Here is a 21,101-nt window from a genome sequence, read left to right on the forward strand (position 1 = left end):
GAAGGTGCACAAACACCTTTGGCTTTTTTAGTCGTTTCCTTCAATCCTGCTTTTTCTTTTCCTCTCCTCGGAATTTTCTCCTTTGCTCGTCGAGCTGAACTAGGGACGGAACAATTTTGGTCTGGGTATTACAGGATCATCAACTGAGGAGTTATTGCACAGTGTACAAATAGATGATGAGATATCCAGGATGCGATATCCACAAGAGGTAGCATTTGATAGGGATGCAATAGGCAATGCGATTGCATCGATCTGCAACAGAGCTGATGCGTGAACAATAAGACATCATAGCGAGTGACGAAAGCAATATTGCGGGTCAGGCCGGGCGGTGCGAAAGGAGGCTGCTATAGACGGTAGTGGTGAGTTTTACCTTTGTATCGTAATGCCTTCTCATTGGAGGGAGACTTAGTCAATTACCTGCGACGATCCTTTGTGTGGGTAGTTGAAGCAGATATCTAGATGTAGATGCGAGCACCAAAACAGTATAAATACACCCAGGGATGATTCCATTATTCATATAAGATAGATACAGGTGATTTAACTTATTTCGTCACCTACATTGACGTGACGAATGTATGTACCGAGTTTTCATTAAATGAAACTCCTAACCCGTCGGTGTGGAGAATGTGAAATTCCAAGCCAATCCGGGTATCTCATCGATCTATGTTAACTTCCACTGCGCCCATTTACTACCTGATTCTACCTCGATAAATATCCCAACATCAAAAATAGGATAGTCCGTTAAGCGATATCCGGGAGTTCTCAACTCCACATTCGCGCCTCGCTTTTCTCCATCCATGAAAAAAAACTTTTGGGGTGCACAGTAACCCAACACCGACCTCCCCTCGCTCTACTGCTCGTCCCCTTGCTTATCGCTCTTCTTCCTCGAGAACAGGCCCGTCGCCTTCTTCACTGCCTTGCCCAAGCCACCGAACAGCAGCCCGAAACCAAACTTCCACCCCTTGATGCGCACCGAGTACACGAAGAAGTACACGAGCGCCCAATTGGTCACGACGAAGGCCATGAAGACGCCAAAGTCGCGCCACTTGTCGTCGGCGCTGATGTTGAGGGTGGCCAGGTAGTCGTCGCCAGTCGTGTAGGGGCAGTACTGGCAGTCGGTCGTGGCGTCCGGGTTGAGCAGGTGGCCGGGCGACGCGTCGGCGAAGGCGCCGGCGTAGGAGGCGCACGTCTGGTTGGGCGGCGGGTCGAAGCGCGCGGATTCTTGCGTCGTGCATTGCACGGGTTGGTTGTGCAGGGTTGCCGCCAGGACGCCGCCGATCCACCAGGTGGAGGGGTTCATGTAGTACCTGTTGAGGAGTCGTCAGCGGATTGGTTTTGCACAAAATGGTGAAATACTTACATCCAGTATTTCCAGAAGACGGGAAGCATGGAGTACGGTCGGACGACGCCGTTGAAGAGCGAGAACATGACAAAGAAGAACGGTAGCACATTTGCGATCACCGTGAAGGACGGCGCGAAGGCGGTGATCCATTGGCCCCAACTGGCCTGGAAGAAGAAGAACATAAGAGTCATGAGGAAGACGTAGCCAGACGTGGATGAATCTGTAGGAAGACCGGTGGAGAAGTACCAGAGCACGTAGTAGACAACGGCTCCGACGATTGCTGGTGGGATTTCTCCAACCACTTGGGCGGTTGTGAAGGCGACCCACCCATAGATACGAGAAGGATGCTCACGGGCCTGCCACAGCGCCATGTTCTGGAAGAATTTGGGAACGACGGAGTTGACGATAGCCGGAGGGAAGACAATGATCAGGAAAGCCGTGAACATGCGATTCTGCATATCCTGCGCCGAGTTCCCAAGCTGCCAGAAGGTGAAGCCGTTGAAGATACCAATGATGACAGACACAAACAGCTTGCCATAGAGATAACTAGGATCCCTCCAGAATTGGATGAATAGCCGTTTGGTGAGCATGGTGGTCTGTAGCCAAACTGGAGCAGCAAACTCTCGCGCTTGATCTGCTTGGCGGGGGGCTCTGTCCTCCTTCCGCTCGCTGTTGATACGGTCGATCTCGGCCAACATCCGCTTGTTGTTCTCCGATTCCTTCCATTCCTTGTTCCAGTCGATCCGCTTGCCATCAGCCTTTCTGCCGCCCTTGGCTGCCGTTTCGAGAATGAACTCCGCAACGTTCTTCTGGGGTGGACAGTGCACACCGCGCTCTGCGAAGTAATCGACGACGTCTTTCCCATTCTCGCCAACGGGACCGAAGTAGAAGGTATTGCCACCAGGGTTCAGAGCGAGAATCATGTCGAACTGCTGGATTAGAATTGACGAGGGTTGATGTATGGTCGCCGTGATGGATTGCCCTGCCTGGGAAAGCTTCTTCAAAAACCTCACGATGGAATAGGCTGAGTTACTGTCCAAGCCACTGGTCGGCTCGTCGAGGAACAAGAGCAGAGAAGGCTTGGCGGCCAGTTCAACACCGATTGTCAGTCGCTTCTTCTGCTCCACACCAAGAGAGCTGATGACTGCGTCTTGCAAGTCGCCAAGTTCAAGCAAATCAATGACCTTATCGACATAGTCGATCTTCTCTTGGCGGGGAATCTCCTTGTCCTGGCGGAGGATTGCGGAAAATTCAAGTGCTTCTCTGATGGTAGCCGTCTGGTCGTGAATGTCCATTTGTTCGCAGAAACCAGTGCCACGCTGGAAGTCAAGGTCAAGCGGCCTTCCATCCACAAGCATATCACCGGTGATAACACCGACTTTCTGCCGCTGGGCAAGGGTGTTCAGAAGCGTTGTTTTTCCTGCTCCCGAAGCACCCATTAGGGCGACCATGACACCCGGTTTCGCAAAACCGGAGACGTCGTTCAGAAGTTTCTTCTCTCCACCAAGATAAGGTACTGAGTAGGAAACATTCTTCCAGGTGAAGATGCTATCGCTGTTGCTGATCGAGTCGAGGGCTTCGTCTGCCTTAGACTTTGTCTTGGCCATTGCCAGCTCCGGATCCTCATTGCTTGAAGAAAGTCCCGTTGACCCACCAGCCTTTTCCTCATCATCGGGCTTCGCTTGCTCCTTCAGTACCTGTTTCGCTCGCTTGCTTCTCTTGAAAACCAGCGCGCCGCCGCCGCTTTGCGCAAAGTTGAAGAGTTCCGTTGCTGCCGCGGTGATGAGGATGTAGAGAATGGCGAAAGCAATCACCACTCCAAAGTTGCGCCAGAGGTGAGATCGCGTGTACGTGTACGTAACCCCAATGTAATCGGATCCTGGAACCGTCCTCGAGTTGGGCGACGCGCCAGAGATGGCACAACCCTGATATGCGGGGTCAACGCCCGGTCCCTGAGGAACCAGTTGTTCCGGAGCACAGTCCATTGTTCTCCCAGAAAACTCGTTCGACAGGACTGCTTCGAAGGAATATGAAATTGGATTGACGTAGTAGAGCCAGCCAAACCAGATGTAATTACTTGTCAGCTGGGGTTTGACGATCACGTAGCCTGTGAAGATGACGAGTAGATTCAAGGCAATGCCGCTAAAACGAACCGCGTCGTCGATCGATGGAGACAGTGCTGCGAACATACGGTAAAGTGCTGTAATACAGATGGTTGTCGTGTAGATGAACAGCATGTAGATGAAGAACTTGCCCGCGTCGACATCCAGGTTCGTCATGAAGTACATGATTATGGCGAAGACTACGACTTGAACCAGTATCATAGGGAAGTCGGTCACCACTCGAGCGATACTGACTGCAGAAGGGCGATAGAAGGCGTATTCCTTGTGGCGGGCGACAACAAGGCGTCCGCTTACCGCTTTCATCAGCTCACTGAGCTGAAGCCAACCGAGGAAGAGGATGGAGAAGAAGAGAGCACCGCCTCTACTGAAAGCACCCTCAGTGGTAAGTGGTTGTCCGTAGAAAAGACTGCCGACGATGAGCGCGTTGCTAACGATAACGAAGGCTTTAGTGATCAAGGTCTGCCGGTCGCCGAAGATCAACCAAAATTCACGAAGCGTACAAGCGTACACCTGGCGAATGAAGCTGACGGTATAACTTGAGTCCTTCATGACTGTCTTGCTCTTTTGCTCTCGTGTCGTAGCTTCAAACTCTCTAGCGTCGGCATAATCACTATGCTCCAACTCCCGCTCGTACTCCTCGATGTCGCGCAAAACTCTCCTGTAGACATCCGAGGTCTTGTACGCCTTCTCCAACTCTTCGGGCGTTCTCGGTGCTCTGTCCTTGAAGCCTTCCCGGAAACGGCGTTCGTTGGGATCAGTGATCGCGGTCAGGAAGTCGGGAGTGGTCTGTCGCTCAGGGCAGAAGTATCCAAGATCGATAAAGTACTGCTTTGCATCTTGTGCGGGGCCGTTGTAGATGCACCTTCCAGCATCGATGACCATCACCTTGTCCATTTGCTCGTAAATCTGTTCACCAGCCTGATATAGAGTCACAAGGGTGGTCCTGTCGCTGACGTCGGTCATGATCCGAAGGGATTTGGCGTAGTCCAAGGCTGTGGAACTGTCTAGGCCGCGGGTAGAGTTGTCCCAGGTGACGACTGCCGACTTTGCTGCCAAGGTCTCGGCGATAGAGACACGCTTCCGCTCCCCGCCAGAAACACCGCGGACAAATTCGTCGCCGACAAGGGTGTGCTTTGTGTGGGGTATGCCAAACATTTTGAGGAGGGCCTCGACGATGATTGGGATCTCGTCTCTCTCACGTTTCTTGGTCTTGTTCATGAGTGAGAACTTTAAGGTCTGCCATACAGTCAAAGCAGCGAAGTGTTTGTCGTCCTCGGGGTTGTACGTAACCTCGCCCCTGAATTGCTTCCTTTGCTTCTCTGCGCTGATACCGCCGTAGTTGACTTCACCAGTGACGCCGGCGTAATCGTCCCGCTTGTTCGAAATGGCCTTGAGGAAGGTGGAGCAGCCAGAGCCCGGACGGCCAAGCACAAGCATCATCTCGCCGTTGCGCACAACGCCTGAAAAGTCGTGGATGAGGTCGCGAGTCTGCGCATGTCGGTTCAGGCGGATGGCTGGAACAAAACGGCTTATGATGCGGTAGAGATCCGGGCCAAACGTTCCCATGACGGCGTCCGGAAATGTTCTCACAAATGTCGCCGTAGAGCCAGTGCCTTTGACGGTGAGGTTCTTCCAGACAACGCCTACTCTCTTGGCGGAGCGGCCGCCCGTCCGCTTCTCAAAGTGGCCTTCGCGCATGAATTCTTCCAGCCGGAAGTCTTCCTCTGACGAGGAGTCGAGGTGGGTGTCTCCGGTGGTTTCCTTTGTCTCCTGGGACTCTAGAGCTTCTCCATCGGTGTCTGCTAGCTCCGACTTGCTGGATGGCGCGGCGTCAGCGGGAGCATGCCGCGAGCTCACGCCGCTGATGGTACGAAACAAGTGCTCGCCGTCGGCTGCTCTCGAGCGTGGCACGGATTTCTGAGAGGTCCTGGAGCGGGTTTGGGACAAGGCGGAGAGATCTCGGCGGAGAGTCTCATACTCTTGGATGGCTCGGCGCTGGTCCCGGATTCCAGTGTCTCGCTCGCCCCAGGTGCCCTCAACGCTCGCAACCGAGGTGCGGGCGGTGCCAGCATCATTGCTATTGTCGCTCGGACTGGCAGCGGGGTCCTCGCGTCTGTCTGGAGGAGCGTTGTGCCACGGATTGTCAGTCGGATGTCGCGAGACGCTGTCTTCGGCAATTGAGGTAGCCCACATGGTGTTGCGGACAACAAAGAAGGAGTTTGTGTTTTGTTGGCAAGCAGAGGGATCCGTAGCTGGCTCTCTGATTTAAGCAGAAGGGTGATGACAAACAGGGTGGAGAGCCCGGTGGTCCGGGTGGTCCGGGTGGTCCTGGTGGTCCTGGTGGTCCTGGTGGTCCTGGTGGTCCTGGTGGTCCTGGTGGTCTTGGTGGTCTTGGCTGGAGCCTCAAGCGGAGGAAAGGCTGCGGTGGTAGGGTAGAGTAGTGGTAAAAGTGTAAACGGTGTAGCGGGCATAAGGCTAACGCCGCCACGCTGCATGTGGTGCAATTGGCTAGCGGCGAGCCTAAAGCTCTCACGAAGCGGCAGTGAGGTCATCGTGGAGATAGCACCTACCGATTTCTAAGCTGCCCCGCTACTCCCGCCTATTATTGTCCGGCGCACGGCCTGCAATCCCGCGTCTTCGCACGCAAATTCTGTAACACAACCTTTCCGACCGGAAGTAATCGTCCGGGAACAGGCTTGCTGAGCGCGGTGAACCGGGGTACAGGGGCGGGTCGCGTGGTGCTGCACCACCACCCAAGATAGCAGAAGCGCCCATTAGCCGGACACTTTCGCGGATGATTCATCGTCGCCCATGCAGATACGCCCATATTGCTCATAAACCCGTGTCGTCATTGGTGCAATGCTGACGAAGCGGATCCGAGCGTGCACGAGCGCGACCACCACCACCACCACATGCTGCTGACCGCATCGGCGAGGGCGCAGCGGCTGCGTCCGCGGCGTGCAGACGGCAGATAAATCACTCTGACGGCGACCAGGCAGGCTTCCTAGCGCGGGCTAGCGGACGCGACAGTCCGCACGGATCGGCAAGGTGGTAATGCATGTCAGCGGCGTGCAGCGAGGGGGACGCGACGGAGTAGGGCAATGGCAGTGGGGGCACATGGCAGCGCGTGTGCTGCAGCGGCGGCGTCAGCTCCGCGATGAGCAGTGTTGCGTGGGCTAGGGCTGGTGGTTGCAAGGTGACAGGCGGTGGGCCACTGAGCCAGTGGCAGGGGCGGCTCTTGCGCACTGCAGCCCGTCGATCGCCTGGCGCCCGGGCCCCAGGCGCGTCGCCCAACTTTATCGCAACGCCAGCTGCACGCCTCGACAACGCCCCGCCTCCCCGCCATGCCCAAGCCCACTGCCGACTGGGAGCGCGTCGGCGACCGCTTCTATCGCAAGCTGCAGCTCTATACCGACGTCTTTGACCAGGACCTCGAGCTCGAGAACTTCCACGTCGTCGCCGCTCCATACTCTGGCGCTGTAGGTATGCTCCCGCACCCTGCCCGCCCTGACGCCCGCGCTGACCCTGTTAGCCATCTATCGCGACGAGGAAAAGCTCCAGACCTACCGCGCCTCGCAGCAGGCCAAGACCTCCATCGACATCTACAGCTGCGCCGGCAAGCTCATCCGCCGCATCAATTGGGACAAGGGCTCCGTCAAAGGCATTGGCTGGTCGCTGGACGAGAAGCTGCTCGTTGTGACCGACGATGGCACCGTGCGCTGCTACCAGCACCTGCACGGCGATTTTGTGCCCTTCACCCTTGGCCACGGCGCCGACGAGGTCGGCGTAAAGGCCTGCCGCTTCTGGGGCTCCGGCTTCGTCGCCCTGCTCAACAACAACCGCCTCGTCTCCGTTGCCCGCTACGATGAGCCGCGCCCCAAGCTGCTGGCCCTCGCTCCCGAGGACCCCGTGGAGTCCTGGGCCCTGATCCCGCCTACCGAAACCCTCTCCCGCTCGGTTGAGGTGCTCCTCGCAATTGGCGAGACCATCTATCTTGTCGACGCCACCGACTGCGAGGACCGCATGCTGCAGCGCGGGCCTTTCAGATACACAAGCGTCTCGCCCAATGGCAAGTACGTCGCCTTGTACACCGAGGACAACAAGGTCTGGGTTGTCAGCAGCGATTTCCAGAACAAGCTCAGCGAGTACGACTCCAGAGCGAGGACGGTGCCCAAGGACATGCAGTGGTGCGGTAACAGCTCAGTTGTTCTGGCCTGGGAGGATGAGATTCATCTTGTTGGGCCCAACGGATCTGCGACCAAGTTCTTCTACGACAGCTTCGTTCACCTCCTGCCCGACGTGGACGGCATCCGAGTACTGACGAATGATGTTTGTGAATTCGTCCAGCGTGTCCCTGACGTGAGCGAGGAGACATTTCGTCTGGGCTCCACCTCTTCGGCTGCCGTGCTCCTGGATGCGGTTGATCATCTGGAAAAGAAATCGCCAAAGGCTGACGACCTGATCCAGATGATCCGGCCCAATCTGGCTGAAGCGGTTGATATATGCGTGAAGGCCGCAGGCCATGAGTACAGCATTCACTGGCAGAAGCAATTGCTCAAGGCTGCGTCATTCGGCAAGTCGGTGCTCGACCTCTACAACAGTGACGACTTTGTCGACATGTGCGAAACTCTCCGTGTGCTCAATGCGGTCCGCTTCTACGAGATTGGTCTGCCTCTTTCCTACGACCAGTACATGCGATTGACGCCCGAGAAACTTGTTGAGCGACTCATCAACCGCCACGAATATCAAATCGCCCTCAAGATATCTGATTATCTCCGCCTTCCGACGGATCGTATCTACGTACATTGGGCCAGCCAGAAAGTCCGCATTTCCAACGACGATGAGGAGAGCATATGCCGTATGATTGTGCAGAAGCTCGAAGGTAAGCAAGGTGTGTCATTCGAGGAGATTGCAAGGGCAGCATATGATGAAGGCCGTGCACGCCTTGCAACAGAACTATTGAACTATGAGCCCCGTGCTGGGAAACAGGTTCCCCTGTTGCTGGACATGAAAGAAGACACGATAGCATTGGACAAGGCGATTGAGAGCGGAGACACCGATCTCGTGTTTCATGTCCTTTTGCACCTGAAGAAACAACTCACCTTGGCGAGCTTCTTCAGAACCGTCACCAGCCGACCGGTTGCCACGGCGCTGGTGGAGTCTTCTGCACTCGAGCAAGACAGGGAATTGCTCAAGGACCTTTACTACCAAGACGATCGCCGCCTTGACGGCTCTAATATCCTCATTGCCGAGGCGCTTGAGCAGCCTAGCACAAGCCTTTGCATTGATAAGCTCAAGCTTGCCGGCAAGCTACTCCAGGATTCGCGTGAGCACAGCTTCAACGTGAAAGCCATCGATGAAGCACAACGCTTGCTAAAGCTGCAAGAGGCCTTCGAGAAGGATCTAGCGGTGACAGGATTTGTGGGTCTTTCCATCAACGAGACCGTCTTCCGCCTCGTGCGCGCGGGCCACATGAAACGTGCGCAGAAGGTGCAGTCCGAGTTCAAGGTGCCCGAAAAGACATACTGGTGGCTCAGATTGCGTGGACTTGTGGCCAAGAGGGACTGGAACGAGTTGGAGGAGATCAGCAAAGTCCGAAAGAGCCCCATCGGCTGGGAGGTGAGTCTTCGCTCCGCTGTCTATCCCATATCTGTGTCTTCCGGTGGGATTTTTAGTGCTGACGCCCGCCCTCCTAGGCCTTCTTTAACGAGATCCTCTCAGCCGGGAACACGCGAACTGCGGCTCTTTTCATCCCGAAGTGCACAAACCTACCGGTCACTGACCGCATAGAAATGTGGGTCAAATGCGGCCTGGTCGTGCGGGCAGGTGAGGAGGCGCTCAAGGCGAAGGATATGAACAGCCTGGCAGAATTGAAGGCCAAGGCCAGCGGCAACGCGGTCCATGAGATTGAGCAGATGATTGGGCAATTGGCGGGTGGAAGGAGGTAGTATGTGATCCACGCGGGGTTAGCGGAGTCCTGGTTGGTATGTCCGCCGCCTATCGCCGGTCGCCCAGATTCTCACTCCCATTTGCCCATCGGCCGAGGGGAAAGTGCGGATGAAATTGGATAGTAGTCGAGATGAGACGATGTTGATGACTGTACGAATCAAGTCTTCTGTATGGATCCATGCCCGTCGCTGACGTCTCATTGCACCAGCTGCGCTTCCTTGCTGACGACAGCAGCCTGGGTGATTGGCGAAGGTGTCGGAGCGGTGTGGTGTGCTTTGTGACTTTGCCCCAAGGGTAATCACCAGTTCTACCCAGAACTTGTCGAAGATCTCCTCCACGCAATATTGCACCCTCTCGCTTCTACATAACAATGCTAAGGTTTCAAGCCAACGGTGTTTTCTTCAGCTGGTCAACAGCACTCACGGTGATGGATCAATCTGATTGACGGCTCTCAGTCAACGCACGCACGTTAGGCGTTGAAAAGACAGTTGGGACACGCGAATCCGCCTTGGAAAGTAGATAGGCGCAGGCCGGACGAGGACTTAACCCGAAGACCAACATTGTCACTATGGCTTTCCCGTTTCGAGGGCTTGCGTTGCCCGCGCGATGGTGAACTCGCCCGCAACCGTAGTGGTCGGGTCTTGAGGGACTTGGTATGAAAAGGTGCCCCTCTCGACCAGATCCACAAAGCTGATTTGACCGGTATGTCCTTATCTCTATTTCTTCAATAAGCTCGTCCTCTCTCCTATCTGATATGAATTAATTTTAACTACTTCGACAAAGAACGGCTACAATATCGCCGATTTTTCATCGATGCCGACGGCATTGCCTTCGGCTTTCAGGCCAAAGTCGACAAGGCCGGAAGCCTGTTCACCGCCCCTGATCAGTCTGACCTTCCCTTCGCCCCAGCGCACCAGTTCCGTCTTACCTCGTCCAGGAAATCCTGATAGCGCTCTTCTCCTTCTTCGAAAGTAAGACGAGTTGAGCGGCGGCACAGTAGGCTGGCGTGACTCTGGCTGACCCAACGGGCTCAGGGCGGCCTTGGTGCGCCATAAGTCGGTTGCACTCGGCACGTAGGCGAGGACCGGCGGCTGAGTGGATGACGTTAATGTCGATGCGGTCGATGTCTTTCAGAAGCTGAGGCGGCAGGGGCGGCAGGACCGGGCGCTGACACAGCAGAACACGAACAGTACGCATCTGTTGCCAAGTGTCAGCGTGCTGGTTATAGGCGCGGATGGCGTGGTTGTGGTGGTGGTTGTGCGAGGAGCACTGGTGGGCGTGCTCAGCCACCAATTTCTCGAATAGGAAGGTGAGAACCCGCCGTGCACCTCCGCCTTCCGCTCTGACCTCCACTTCCACCTTCGCCTTCACCTCGACCTCGACCTTCACTTCTGTCCCTGGCCACCGCCACAGCCACCGCCACAGCCATGGTGTTCCGCCCCGCAGGCCCAGCCCGCGACACCGCTCCACGCCCTCACGCGCAGCCGAGGTGAAACGACGCCACGTGTGCGAGTGCAGCAGCCCTTGCAATCCTTCACATATTCCGCCAGTGCGGGTTGACTTGGGGTCGCACGAAGAATGCAGGGGATCGCATCCAGTCGTCCACCCCGCCCGCTGCCAAGCACCCAGTCCAGCCCCCGTCCAATTAGCAACAGGCGACAGCCGCTCCATCTGACTGTTTACCTCCAATGCCTGCTTGCCATGCCGAAAGGTCGACAAGCCGCCAAGCACGGGCTTGATTCTCGTTCTACGACCATATCGTTCGGACGCGGTGCTTTCTTATCTTCAATCCACCCTTCCGCTGGCTGCCAAGAGCCTGCCGGTCGCTGTCTCCGCCACACTGCACTTATCGATGCTCCTCCGCCCCCAACCAGTCCTTGGCTCTGTCTGCAGTGCATTGGCAGTCTAGAATTCTTATGGAAGGTCGGCTTCCCATGGCGGCCCCCAAGCACACCCCAAGATGCAATGCCCGCCCCGCGGATCCGCCAAGCCTTCCCCAGACCCTCGTATCAGAACTGCCCCGATCCTAGACGTGCCGTGCTTCCCAGGCCAAGCCGCTGCCATGCCCTGCACTGCAGCTTAAGAGGAATGCGTTTCCTTGCGCTTTTTGTGCCTCGCCCTCTCACGCCGTTCTGCCTCGGTTCAATCCAATCTTTCTTCTCCTTCGCTTCAAAAGCCCCCGTCCAACGCCGCCATGGCTGACAAGGCAGATGCCGTAGAGAAGGGCGGCATTAAGACCAGCGGGAGCGATGAAGTACCCCCAGTTTACGCAGAGCCACAGGCTGGTTACGCCGAAGAGCATCCAGAGAAGCTCGGTCTCTGGACCAGGATGGGCTTCACTCCCCAGTCCTTCCAGCGCCGCACCAAGGCGAACGTAGACAACCAGCTCAACCAGTCCTTGCAGAAGCGCCATCTACACATGATCGCCATCGGTGGTTCCATAGGAGCCGGTCTGTTCGTCGGTTCTGGAGGCGCCCTCAACACTGGTGGCCCTGCTGCTCTGCTCATTGACTTTGGAATCATTGGGTACTGTGCCCTCCGCGTTAACAGCTCCTCTTTACTAACTCGCGCAAAGTATCATGATCTTCAACGTCGTCTACGCCCTCGGAGAACTCGCCGTCATGTACCCAGTCAGTGGTGGTTTCTACACCTACTCTACTCGCTTCATCGATCCGTCCTGGGGGTTTGCTATGGGTTGGAAGTAAGCACTGTGGTCGCCATGACAATCTTATCGAGGCTAAACATCCGGGCAGTTACGTCTTCCAATGGGCTATTGTTCTCCCTCTGGAGCTTGTTGTCGCCGGTATGACGGTACGCTACTGGGGGGTAGACCTCAATGTGGGCGTCTGGATTACCGTCTTCCTTGTCGCTATCATATTCATCAACATCTTTGGTGTTTTGGGATATGCTGAAGAAGAGTTCTGGTCCTCGCTGTTAAAGCTGTCCACCATTATCATCTTCCTTCTCATCGCCCTCGTCTGTGTACTGGGCGGAGGTCCGTCCAATGGAAATTTCAGTGAGTACTGGGGAGCCCGTCTCTGGTACGACCCGGGTGCTTTCGCGAACGGCTTTAAGGGCGTATGCTCCGTTTTTGTCACAGCCGCCTTCTCCTTCTCCGGAACCGAGTTGGTCGGTCTGGCCGCTGCCGAGTCGGAGAACCCTGCCAAGCAGCTGCCAGGTGCCGTCAAGCAGGTCTTTTGGCGTATCACTCTGTAAGGCTGCAAGCCTGCATGTCGCTGTTTGAACTCATGATGCTGACTGTGAATGCAGCTTCTACATCCTGTCTCTTCTCTTTGTCGGGCTTTTGGTTCCCTACAACGACGACAGGCTCCTCGGCGCCAACCCTTTTATTGATGTTGCCGCTTCTCCTTTCGTCATCGCTGCCAATGACGCTGGTTTGATTGGATTCGACAGCTTCATCAACGTTGTCATTCTCGTTTCTGTCATCTCCATCGGCCTGTCCGGCGTCTACGGCGGATCTCGTACCTTGACCGCCCTCGCTGAGCAAGGCTACGCCCCCAAGATTTTCACTTACATCGACAAGGCCGGCCGTCCTCTATGGTCAACCATCGCCGTCATCGCCTGCAGTCTGTTGGCCTACATCAATCTCGACAAAGACGGCCAGATCGTCTTCGACTGGCTCGTCGCCCTGTCAGGTCTGGCCGCGCTATTCACCTGGGGCAGCATCTGCGTCGCCCACATCCGCTTCCGCGCCGCCTGGGCCTACCACGGCCACACCGTCGACGAGATCCCCTTCCACGCCGTCGGCGGCGTGTACGGCTCATGGATCGGCTTCGGACTCGTAGTCCTGGTCCTAATCGCGCAGGTAAGCCCGTCCCTCCAATCCCCGTCAATCCCTGAATTCTTTTCGCTAACGTCAGCACGTCTCTCCAGTTCTACATCGCCATCAGCCCCGTCGGCGGAGGCCTCAACGACGCCGAAGGCTTCTTCAAGGACTACCTCGCCCTCTTCGTCGTCGGCTTCTTCTGGATCTGCGGCTACTTCTGGAAACGGACGGGCTGGCTGACGCTTTCCCAGATCGACGTCGACACCGGTCGCCGCGCCGTCGATTGGGATCGCATCATGGCTGAGCGCGAGAGGGTCGCTGCCATGCCTGCGTGGCGGAGAGCCCTGAAAGTCGTTATTTGATCTTCTTTGGGGCCGTTCATCAGCTTGGGATGTAGGGAAGATGCGGAGAGGATGGGCCGGAAAGCAACCAAATCTTGGATTTTGGTCGGCCACATCTCGTGGTGTGGTTTCCGTGGTCGCGTCGATGCCGTACGATTATGTGTGATGGCATACTTGGCACCCCTCGGTCCATAGTTAGTGATAGGAAGGGGGGACAAAATGCATTAGCTGTCAAGACGCGACAGGGAAAAAAAGGTCTGGTACATCAGATACCCAAACGCGTCTGACACAATACCAAATTAGAATCAAGCAGTGAACAACAGGCATGCTAATTGGTAGGCGTCGTCCGCGTAAAGCCCTCGTCGTTGCGCTGAGAAGAACAGAAACAACCACAGACACCAACTCGGTCGGGCACGGCCGTCGCACAGCAAAGAGTGAGTTTCGCGGCAGAAACATAACAGCACAGAACACGGGAATCTCAAACTTTCGCAAGCGACCAAAATATATTTTCGGTGAAGAACAAAGACGACGCTGCAGGTCTGTTTGTTGACAGACAGACAGCGATGGATAAAGTATTTAAGTTGAAGCCCAAAAAACAAACGTCGCAAGTATCTACAAGAATAGGCTGCTGGTGTTTTGTCCTTTTTTTTCTCAAATCCAACCAGGCATCTCTCGTCAAAAAGTCATTTAAGCCTTGAAGCCACGGGCCCAGCGCTTCGTGGCGTTGGAGGTGGACGAAGCGCCGCTCCAGAGCTCGGGGCCGGGGAAGGGGTAAGTGTCGATGTTGGCGTAGATGTTGAAGACGGTGTCCTCGGGGGTGTACAGGGCGGTGCCCTTGACGCCGTCGGTCAGCTTGCCGGAGCCGGAGCCGGTGACCTTGACGTTGTAGCACTGGGGGTAGTTCTGGGGCCCGTTGACCTCGCCGCCGGCGTGCAGGGCGATGATCTCGTTGCGCAGGACGTAGTTGCCGGGCGCGAGCGACGACGGGATGGTGACCACGGTCTTGTTGTTGGTGATGAGCTCGTCCGTGGCCCAGACCTGGCTGTCGACGTCGCCGCCGGTGATGAGGCCCTTCTGGTAGACCTTGGTCCAGGCGAGGTCGGTGACGTTCAGGGCGGTGCAGTCGCCGGTGGCGTCGGCGCCGCCGCAGGGGGCCATGTAGGTGATGATGGGGCCGTGGTGGCTCGTGGGCTTCATGCGAACCAGTCAGCTTGCAGTCAATTACGGACGGAGTTCGGGGATGCTTACCCAGGCGCTCGGGGGGCTGCCAGGGGTACCCCAGGAGATGGCGATGTCGTCACCGGCGGCGGCTTCCATGTAGACGGGAGCGGCAACAGCGTCGTCGTGGCAGTTGATGGAGGCGGTGGTGTACTGGGTACCGACAATGGGGCCGTGGCCGTAGCCACCGGCCTGCCAGGCCGCAACCTGGGGGACGGGGTTGTAGTAGACGTAGTTGGCGTTCCAGCCCTCGTAGGTCTTGCCGCCGGAAACAATGTCAAGGATGACACCGTGGGCGTTGACGGTGGCCGCACCGGCGGCGAGGACAGCAAGGGACTTGAAAGACATGGCGTTTATGGGGTGAGATAAGGTTTGAAGAGGCACCGGGCCGAGAACGAATGAATGGAAAGTTGGTGCGAGCGAATGGACTGGCTAGCAGTGGGATGCTGGTCTCAAGACATCAGGCAGATGGCGGGTATATATGTCACAGTCGTTATCCGTTTCCATGGGACGCACGGTGGTGTTCAGCAAGCGAGGCCGACCAGGCTGGCGGCAACGGGCATTTGGCGCGCCGCAGCTTGATTGCGGACGTTTCTCCATCAATAGGAAAGGGGACGATCGTGGGGACGCAAATTGCCTGGATGGGACAAGGCACGGCGGCTGGTGGACGGTCTGGCGCGCAGGCGGGTCGGGCGTTGCGGTTTGCCGAAGATTGATGAGACGGCTTGGCGTTCATGCGTCGAAACACGGCTGTTTCGCAGCCCAGGAAGAGCGGGGACGACGAAACAAGTCTATTTTCTACAGTCCAAAAGGAGCCGTCGGCCGCTGGGACGGGGCGCAGGGCGGGCTGGAGCGCGGCCGGGCGCCTCCAACCAGGTCAAAGGGGAGGCAGCGCTGCTCGCGTAGAGCACTCGGGCTCTCAGGCCACCTGCCTGGCCGTCGTCAGGGCGCGGCGGCACAGCGGCAGTCCGGAGGCAGAGGCGTTGGGGCCGACGCTGGGTCCGGCCCAGCTGGTATCACGGCCCGCAACGCCATCGGCTCGCTGCCCCGGCCTCCATCACGCTCGTCAAGCTGCTGTCTGCCGCCACTTGTCGCGCAGGCCCACGCCGCCCGCCACCATTCCGCAAATGCCCACTAATGTGTCGTTCACGCAGCCCTCTTCCAGGCTCCAGTGCACCGTCAGCGGCGCGTAGGCGGCGTTGCTGATGAGGTCCCTCCACCACCGCTGGTACTTCTTCCTCCGCTCCAGCTTGTCTTCCTTTTCTTCGCCTTCGGCCCTGGCCTGCGCGGATTCCTGCTGCCACACATAGCCCAGCCGGACCAGCTCGAGTCCGACGTGTGCCGCCCAGAAGCGCGCGCTCCACAGCCACCACGACGTCTGCCTCTTCGCGCCCGCTTCGCCCGTCCAGCCGTCCGTGTTCAGGATGCCCTTGCTGGCAAGGTACGCGCCGTTCTCGAGCACCTGGAACAGGACATTCACGACAACCTGCGCCCAGGTGATGGTCCGCACGACGCCGTCTGCCGGAGGAGAGAGGTAGGTGGCGCGGCCCCAGATGTACAGGTCCAGCAGGCCCCACATGCGGACGAAGACGCGGAAGTCTGAGATCAGCGACTCGAGCTTCTTGGTGGCATCGGCGGTGCGGGTGAGGCGGCGGATTGCGGGCGTGGGCGGGAGCGAGGCGATCAGAGTGTCGCCGGGCAAGAGGGCATCCGAGGCCTTCTCGGCTATGCCCACGGCGAGGGAGCGTAGCTTGGCCTCGAGGTGCTTCTGCAGGCCGGTGCGCACGAAGGTGAGGGTGTAGTTGATGGTGCACAGGGTGCTGTCGACGCCGGCGGGGTACGACAGCAGCTTCGACAAGCGCAGAAGGTTGGCGTCGGACGAACGCAGGGAGCTGGCGAGCAGCGCGCGCAGCTGCTGGCGGCGCAGAGCGGGTGGCGCACCGCTCTCCGAGGAGCTCATGACGGGAAAGCGGCGGGGTCTTTGGGCAGTAGCTCGTGGGGGAGGAGCAGCGAGCAGACTGGCGATGAAATTATAGACGCGGTGGCAGCGTGGAGCTCGCACATGGACGAGCAAAAGGTAGGTACAGGCATCCGATAAGCCGAGGCCCAGCACACGCGAGTCATGCCAGCCGACCTCGCTCCCATCATCCGCCCTGCGCATGTGCATCATCATCTTAGCGACGGTTTGCGGACCAAAATTTTCATCGTGCTGTCATCGCTGCCAGGCCTGGAGGCGCATGCCACCTCGCTGTCACCTCGCCGCGGGATCCTGTTTTCCGAACGGGAAAGTGCGCCGCCGCAGCCTTACGGAAGGCATGTCACAGCGAGAAAACCGTCTTCGATTCTGCATTGCCGCTACATCAACTCCCCTATTTCCCGTAGTGCTGTCTCTGATACTCGTACAATACAATTGCCGCCGCCGTCTGCACATTCAGGCTCCTCGTCACACCAACCTGACGGACCTCTACGCAGACGTCACATTCGGCCAGCACCGTGCCGGGGATGCCCTCTCGCTCACTTCCCATCACCAACACGCACTTCTCCGGCAGATCACTGCCCGGCGCACCCAGCACAAGGCTTCGGTCCGTTTGCTCTACTCCTACCACCTTGTATCCCTCCACCTTCAACGCCCGCAAAAACTCGGGAAGTTCTGTTGGCGGGAGAGCATGGATCGGAATGTGCGAGTGTGACGACACCGACACCGACGTGAAGTCCTTGTGCTTCAGCGTCTCCAGAGTCCGCATGTACATGGATGCGCACCCAAAGATCTCCCCGGCCCGCGAAAGGCCGCCGAGGTTGTAGGCATTGTCGATCAGAGAACCGACCAGGATCAACGGCGTGCTGGGCCGCGTCGATGACGCCGCCGGCGATGCAAGCAACGCCTCCTGCCATGCCATGCCCTTGGTCTGCAGGAAGCCAGCAGCATCGTCCGCACCGACCACGGCTGAGAACTGCTCCTTGGATTCGCTTGCGGGGTCGCTGGCCGTGTTCTCCATCTCGTGCTCTCCTAGTGGCATCTGTGGAGGCGGGTAATTGCAGTCCTGCTCATCCTCCGCCCATACAGCCTTGAAGTCATGGGTCGAGACGAGCCTGGCCTCGGCAGGATCAAAGTCGAGATACTTTCCTCCGAACAGAAGCTCCATGTCGTGGTCCTTTATCGGGTCCAGCCATTTGAGTATCCGTTGTGGCGGAGGGGTCGAGTACTTGTCGAGGGACCTGATGTGAGTGTTGAGAGCTGAAAAGGCCGGATTGTTCGTCACCTTCGTCCACCCGCAGACCTCGGCATGATCCCAAAGCGGTGGGAACGACCATTGGGCCTCATGCCGAATGACAATCTTGGGGCTGGCTGAAAGCGCAATCAGAGACGTCATGAGCTTGTGCCCAAATTCCTCGTTGGTGTCGGGGAGACGGGCCACCATTACCGCCATCTTCATGACCGAGGCCAAGTGTTTCGGGTTCGAGTGATCGTCGCCTCCGAGCACATCCAGCAACTCTTTGCGCTGCTCGGGCTCTCGCACGTAGATCCGAGCAATCATCCACTCCCAGAGGAAACGATAGCGAGGTAGAGGCTCCACCGAGAGGATCTTCGTAAACTTTCGCAGGTATAGCGCAACTTCGTCCTTTGGCGCGGCTACCAAGCAATTCTCAGACAGAAGCAGCATTGTCTGCACCTGGATTGTGGCTTTCCACTTGCTAACCATCGGTATGGGCAACCTCTGGTTTACCCAAGGTTGTAACAGCTGGTCGAAAATGCGCTTGGCGAAAGCGTTGTCAGACTCGGGAATTCTGTTCAACAGGTCGAACATGGCCGCATATCCTTGAGATTCTCCCGGGCCGTAATACGACGTGTACGTACGGTGTGGCACGATGGCAGCCAGCTTCTCAGCGACCGCCGCCTCCATCAAAAATTCCAGCTTCGCCGTCGGTGGGTGAGTAGCAAAGCGGACAATGAACTCTTCAAGCGGTAAGAAGTCGACCATCTCTGGAACCTGGAGGTAAGCCCTTCGAAGTGCCTTGACCAGCGGCGGAAGAACATAGATTTTTCCCTCGGTGAAGGTGTGAAAGTCGGGCAATGCCCGAGCCAGGAAGGTCCTCGTCTCTTCCGATGCAGCGCGAAGGCACTTGGGGTGGTAAAAAATTTCCGGCAGCAGCATGAGAGAAGGCCTTGGGTATTCTTGAGTTTCCATTTCGTCCCAAATTGCTTCTAGCGTGGTATGCAGGTCCTTGGGCTCCAATTCGCTGTCCTGGCGAATTACATGGGCTAGGTGGCGACATGCAATGAGAAGTCCGTCGCCCTGCAGGCAACGATATTGACTCTCGTGCAGTGTCTGCACGAATGACTTGAGGGGTGCTTTACTTTCGGCGTCCAAGCTGAGCCTGCCGATATCGAGGGCAGATTCAGACTTGATATCATTCGGATTGCGAACGTCATCCCAGCGTTGCTTTAAAAGATGATAGCCAGGCATTGCCTTCAGCAGCTCCGGTTGGTCTGAGACGGCCTCTTCGATGAGAACCGATGCTGCAGCAGTTGAGCAATCACGCGCAACCTCGGGGAGGCCGGAACGGGTTGCCACTCGGACAAGCAGGGGAATATCCTCGACTGCTAGCTTTGTCCTGATTCCACCTTCTCGCGCGAACCCATCGATGATCCCCTGCAGGCAGTAAGGAAGCGCCTGTGGAAAGAAGTACTGGCCTCGCTCTTCAATGAATGAGAGAATGACTCTTGCGAAAGTCTGCCGGGATTGGCCCTCGGCGCAACCATCTAGAAGTTGAGAGATGAAAGAACACAGACTCTCGGCGTGTTCGCAGCGAACATGGTGGCTGTTCCGTCGGAGGCTCGCCGTGAACAAAAAGCCCTGTGTAGCCCACGGTAGGAAAGCCGATGCAAGGAGCCCCTGGTAGGCGTCAGAAGCGGCCTGTGGCATTGGGATGAGGCCTTGCAAAATCCTGTTTCCGACGAGTTTACGAATGCCGTCCTGAACTCCAGAGCGGAGAGAAGCTCGCAAAAGAGTGATGATCCATGTGGGATGTATGCTTGATTTCCAAGCTAGGGTTTGTAGATCCGGCATGCATTCCTCTATTTGATTGAGATATCTCCCGAGGATGATGGTCTCAAAGAGCGTACAGTATTTGGTGAAGTTGGTTTCGAAGCCGGGTTGTGTGGCACCTGAGACATACGGATGTAAATCCTCGCCCTCGGCCATGGCCATGCGAACTGACGCTGTCAGGATGTGCAAGCAAAACTTTCGTTGCTCGGAGTAGCCTTCCCGCAGACCCAGTTGCAAAGACTCCCAGTACTGATGCTGCTTCATGATCGAGCGGGAAGGACCGAGATGCCCCTTAAGCGCAAACCAGCGGAACCAGATGTGGAATGCGGAAGGCCAGTAACCTAGATCCGACGGTGTAGAAAGCAGGTCGATGATCCGACTCCATATGGATTCTCCAATAGGGATCTTCAGAGGGCCGAACACGCCCGAGACGGGCTCAAGGGTTTCGTCGAGGACGGCGGTGCCAGTGTGAAGACTGTGGAAAGCGGCAGCAAGACAGTCTCTACTTGCATGGGCCAACTTCTCAGCACGGGCGCCTAGGACGACAAGCAGAGCTTGGAGGAGATCCACAGAGACGGTGCACGCAGCATTCGACCAGAAGAAAAGTTTGAGAAAAGTCAGATAGAGGACAGTGCGGTCTGCTTGTTCATCGCTGGTAGAGGACTCCAGCGGTAGCACGGGAGAGGTCCAGCTAACGGCAGACGCTGGGGCAGCGAGAGCGCCTTCACTTCTAAGCCGAGCAGAGGTCAGGGCAAGGAAGGAAGTGGCTTCAGCGAAGACATGGCTTGCCAGAGATGGATGACGGATGCAAAGTTGGACAAGGTCAGAAGGGATGGCATCGTGGGTAGTGTTGTTGATAATCTCCATCAACACACGCCCCAACCGAGCGGCCGACGCATTTTTCTCATTGGTCTGGAGCCCGTCAGCGCAGCCACGCAGGGGGCGAGAAGGGCGTCTTCTGCTCACTTTCACCTCTCGCAGGAACCTCTCACCTCTGGACACTTTTTCAGCAGCTCAGCGGACAGTTCGGCAGACAGGATGGCAGATGGGCAATCGATATGGCGTAGCGTGGTGCGCTCATACAAGTCTGTGATGACGGCGTCCACTGCAGCAGGCTGTTCATCTGGCGGAAGGCGGGCCAGGAAGAGGCGGGCCAAACCCTCAGCGGATGACGAGGCCATTCCTTAGAAACGCCGGCGAGGGGCAGCACAGCGAACGGAGGCCGGAGAGCCAGTGAGCAATGCACGTCGTAGGGCGGCCAGGATTTTTTTTTCTTTCCCTTTTGCGGTGCGA

General features: G+C 57.1%; 6 protein-coding genes across 6 annotated transcripts; 2 read left to right on the forward strand and 4 right to left on the reverse strand.

Moving 5' to 3' along the window:
* Positions 1–850: 850 nt before the first annotated feature.
* On the reverse strand, positions 851–5,658 carry BKCO1_570006 (abc drug exporter; the record flags this gene model as incomplete). The annotated part of the gene is made up of 2 exons (XM_020277501.1): positions 851–1,307; positions 1,361–5,658. 2 exons carry the CDS (start codon positions 5,656–5,658, stop codon positions 851–853), a joined length of 4,755 nt encoding a protein of 1,584 aa, XP_020126939.1.
* A 1,151-nt stretch (positions 5,659–6,809) lies between these two features.
* Positions 6,810–9,413, forward strand: BKCO1_570007 (vacuolar protein sorting vps16; the record flags this gene model as incomplete). The annotated part of the gene is made up of 3 exons (XM_020277512.1): positions 6,810–6,948; positions 6,998–9,084; positions 9,162–9,413. The coding sequence occupies 3 exons, from the start codon at positions 6,810–6,812 to the stop codon at positions 9,411–9,413; spliced, it is 2,478 nt and encodes an 825-aa protein (XP_020126940.1).
* Positions 9,414–11,608: 2,195 nt separating this feature from the next.
* On the forward strand, positions 11,609–13,563 carry BKCO1_570008 (amino-acid permease inda1; the record flags this gene model as incomplete). The annotated part of the gene is made up of 5 exons (XM_020277519.1): positions 11,609–11,940; positions 11,990–12,115; positions 12,168–12,626; positions 12,685–13,240; positions 13,309–13,563. The coding sequence occupies 5 exons, from the start codon at positions 11,609–11,611 to the stop codon at positions 13,561–13,563; spliced, it is 1,728 nt and encodes a 575-aa protein (XP_020126946.1).
* Positions 13,564–14,229: 666 nt separating this feature from the next.
* On the reverse strand, positions 14,230–15,108 carry BKCO1_570009 (glycoside hydrolase family 61 protein; the record flags this gene model as incomplete). Its single annotated transcript, XM_020277520.1, has 2 exons — positions 14,230–14,733; positions 14,791–15,108. The coding sequence occupies 2 exons, from the start codon at positions 15,106–15,108 to the stop codon at positions 14,230–14,232; spliced, it is 822 nt and encodes a 273-aa protein (XP_020126947.1).
* A 718-nt stretch (positions 15,109–15,826) lies between these two features.
* BKCO1_5700010 (peroxin 11c) lies at positions 15,827–16,720 on the reverse strand (the record flags this gene model as incomplete). Its single annotated transcript, XM_020277447.1, has 1 exon — positions 15,827–16,720. The coding sequence occupies one exon, from the start codon at positions 16,718–16,720 to the stop codon at positions 15,827–15,829; it is 894 nt and encodes a 297-aa protein (XP_020126966.1).
* A 409-nt stretch (positions 16,721–17,129) lies between these two features.
* Positions 17,130–20,989, reverse strand: BKCO1_5700011 (putative methyltransferase tarbp1-like; the record flags this gene model as incomplete). Its single annotated transcript, XM_020277448.1, has 2 exons — positions 17,130–20,720; positions 20,801–20,989. The coding sequence occupies 2 exons, from the start codon at positions 20,987–20,989 to the stop codon at positions 17,130–17,132; spliced, it is 3,780 nt and encodes a 1,259-aa protein (XP_020126967.1).
* Between the last annotated feature and the right edge of the window lie 112 nt (positions 20,990–21,101).

This window comes from Diplodia corticola (genome assembly GCF_001883845.1).
Source record: "Diplodia corticola strain CBS 112549 chromosome Unknown scaffold57, whole genome shotgun sequence".
NCBI lineage: Eukaryota > Fungi > Ascomycota > Dothideomycetes > Botryosphaeriales > Botryosphaeriaceae > Diplodia > Diplodia corticola.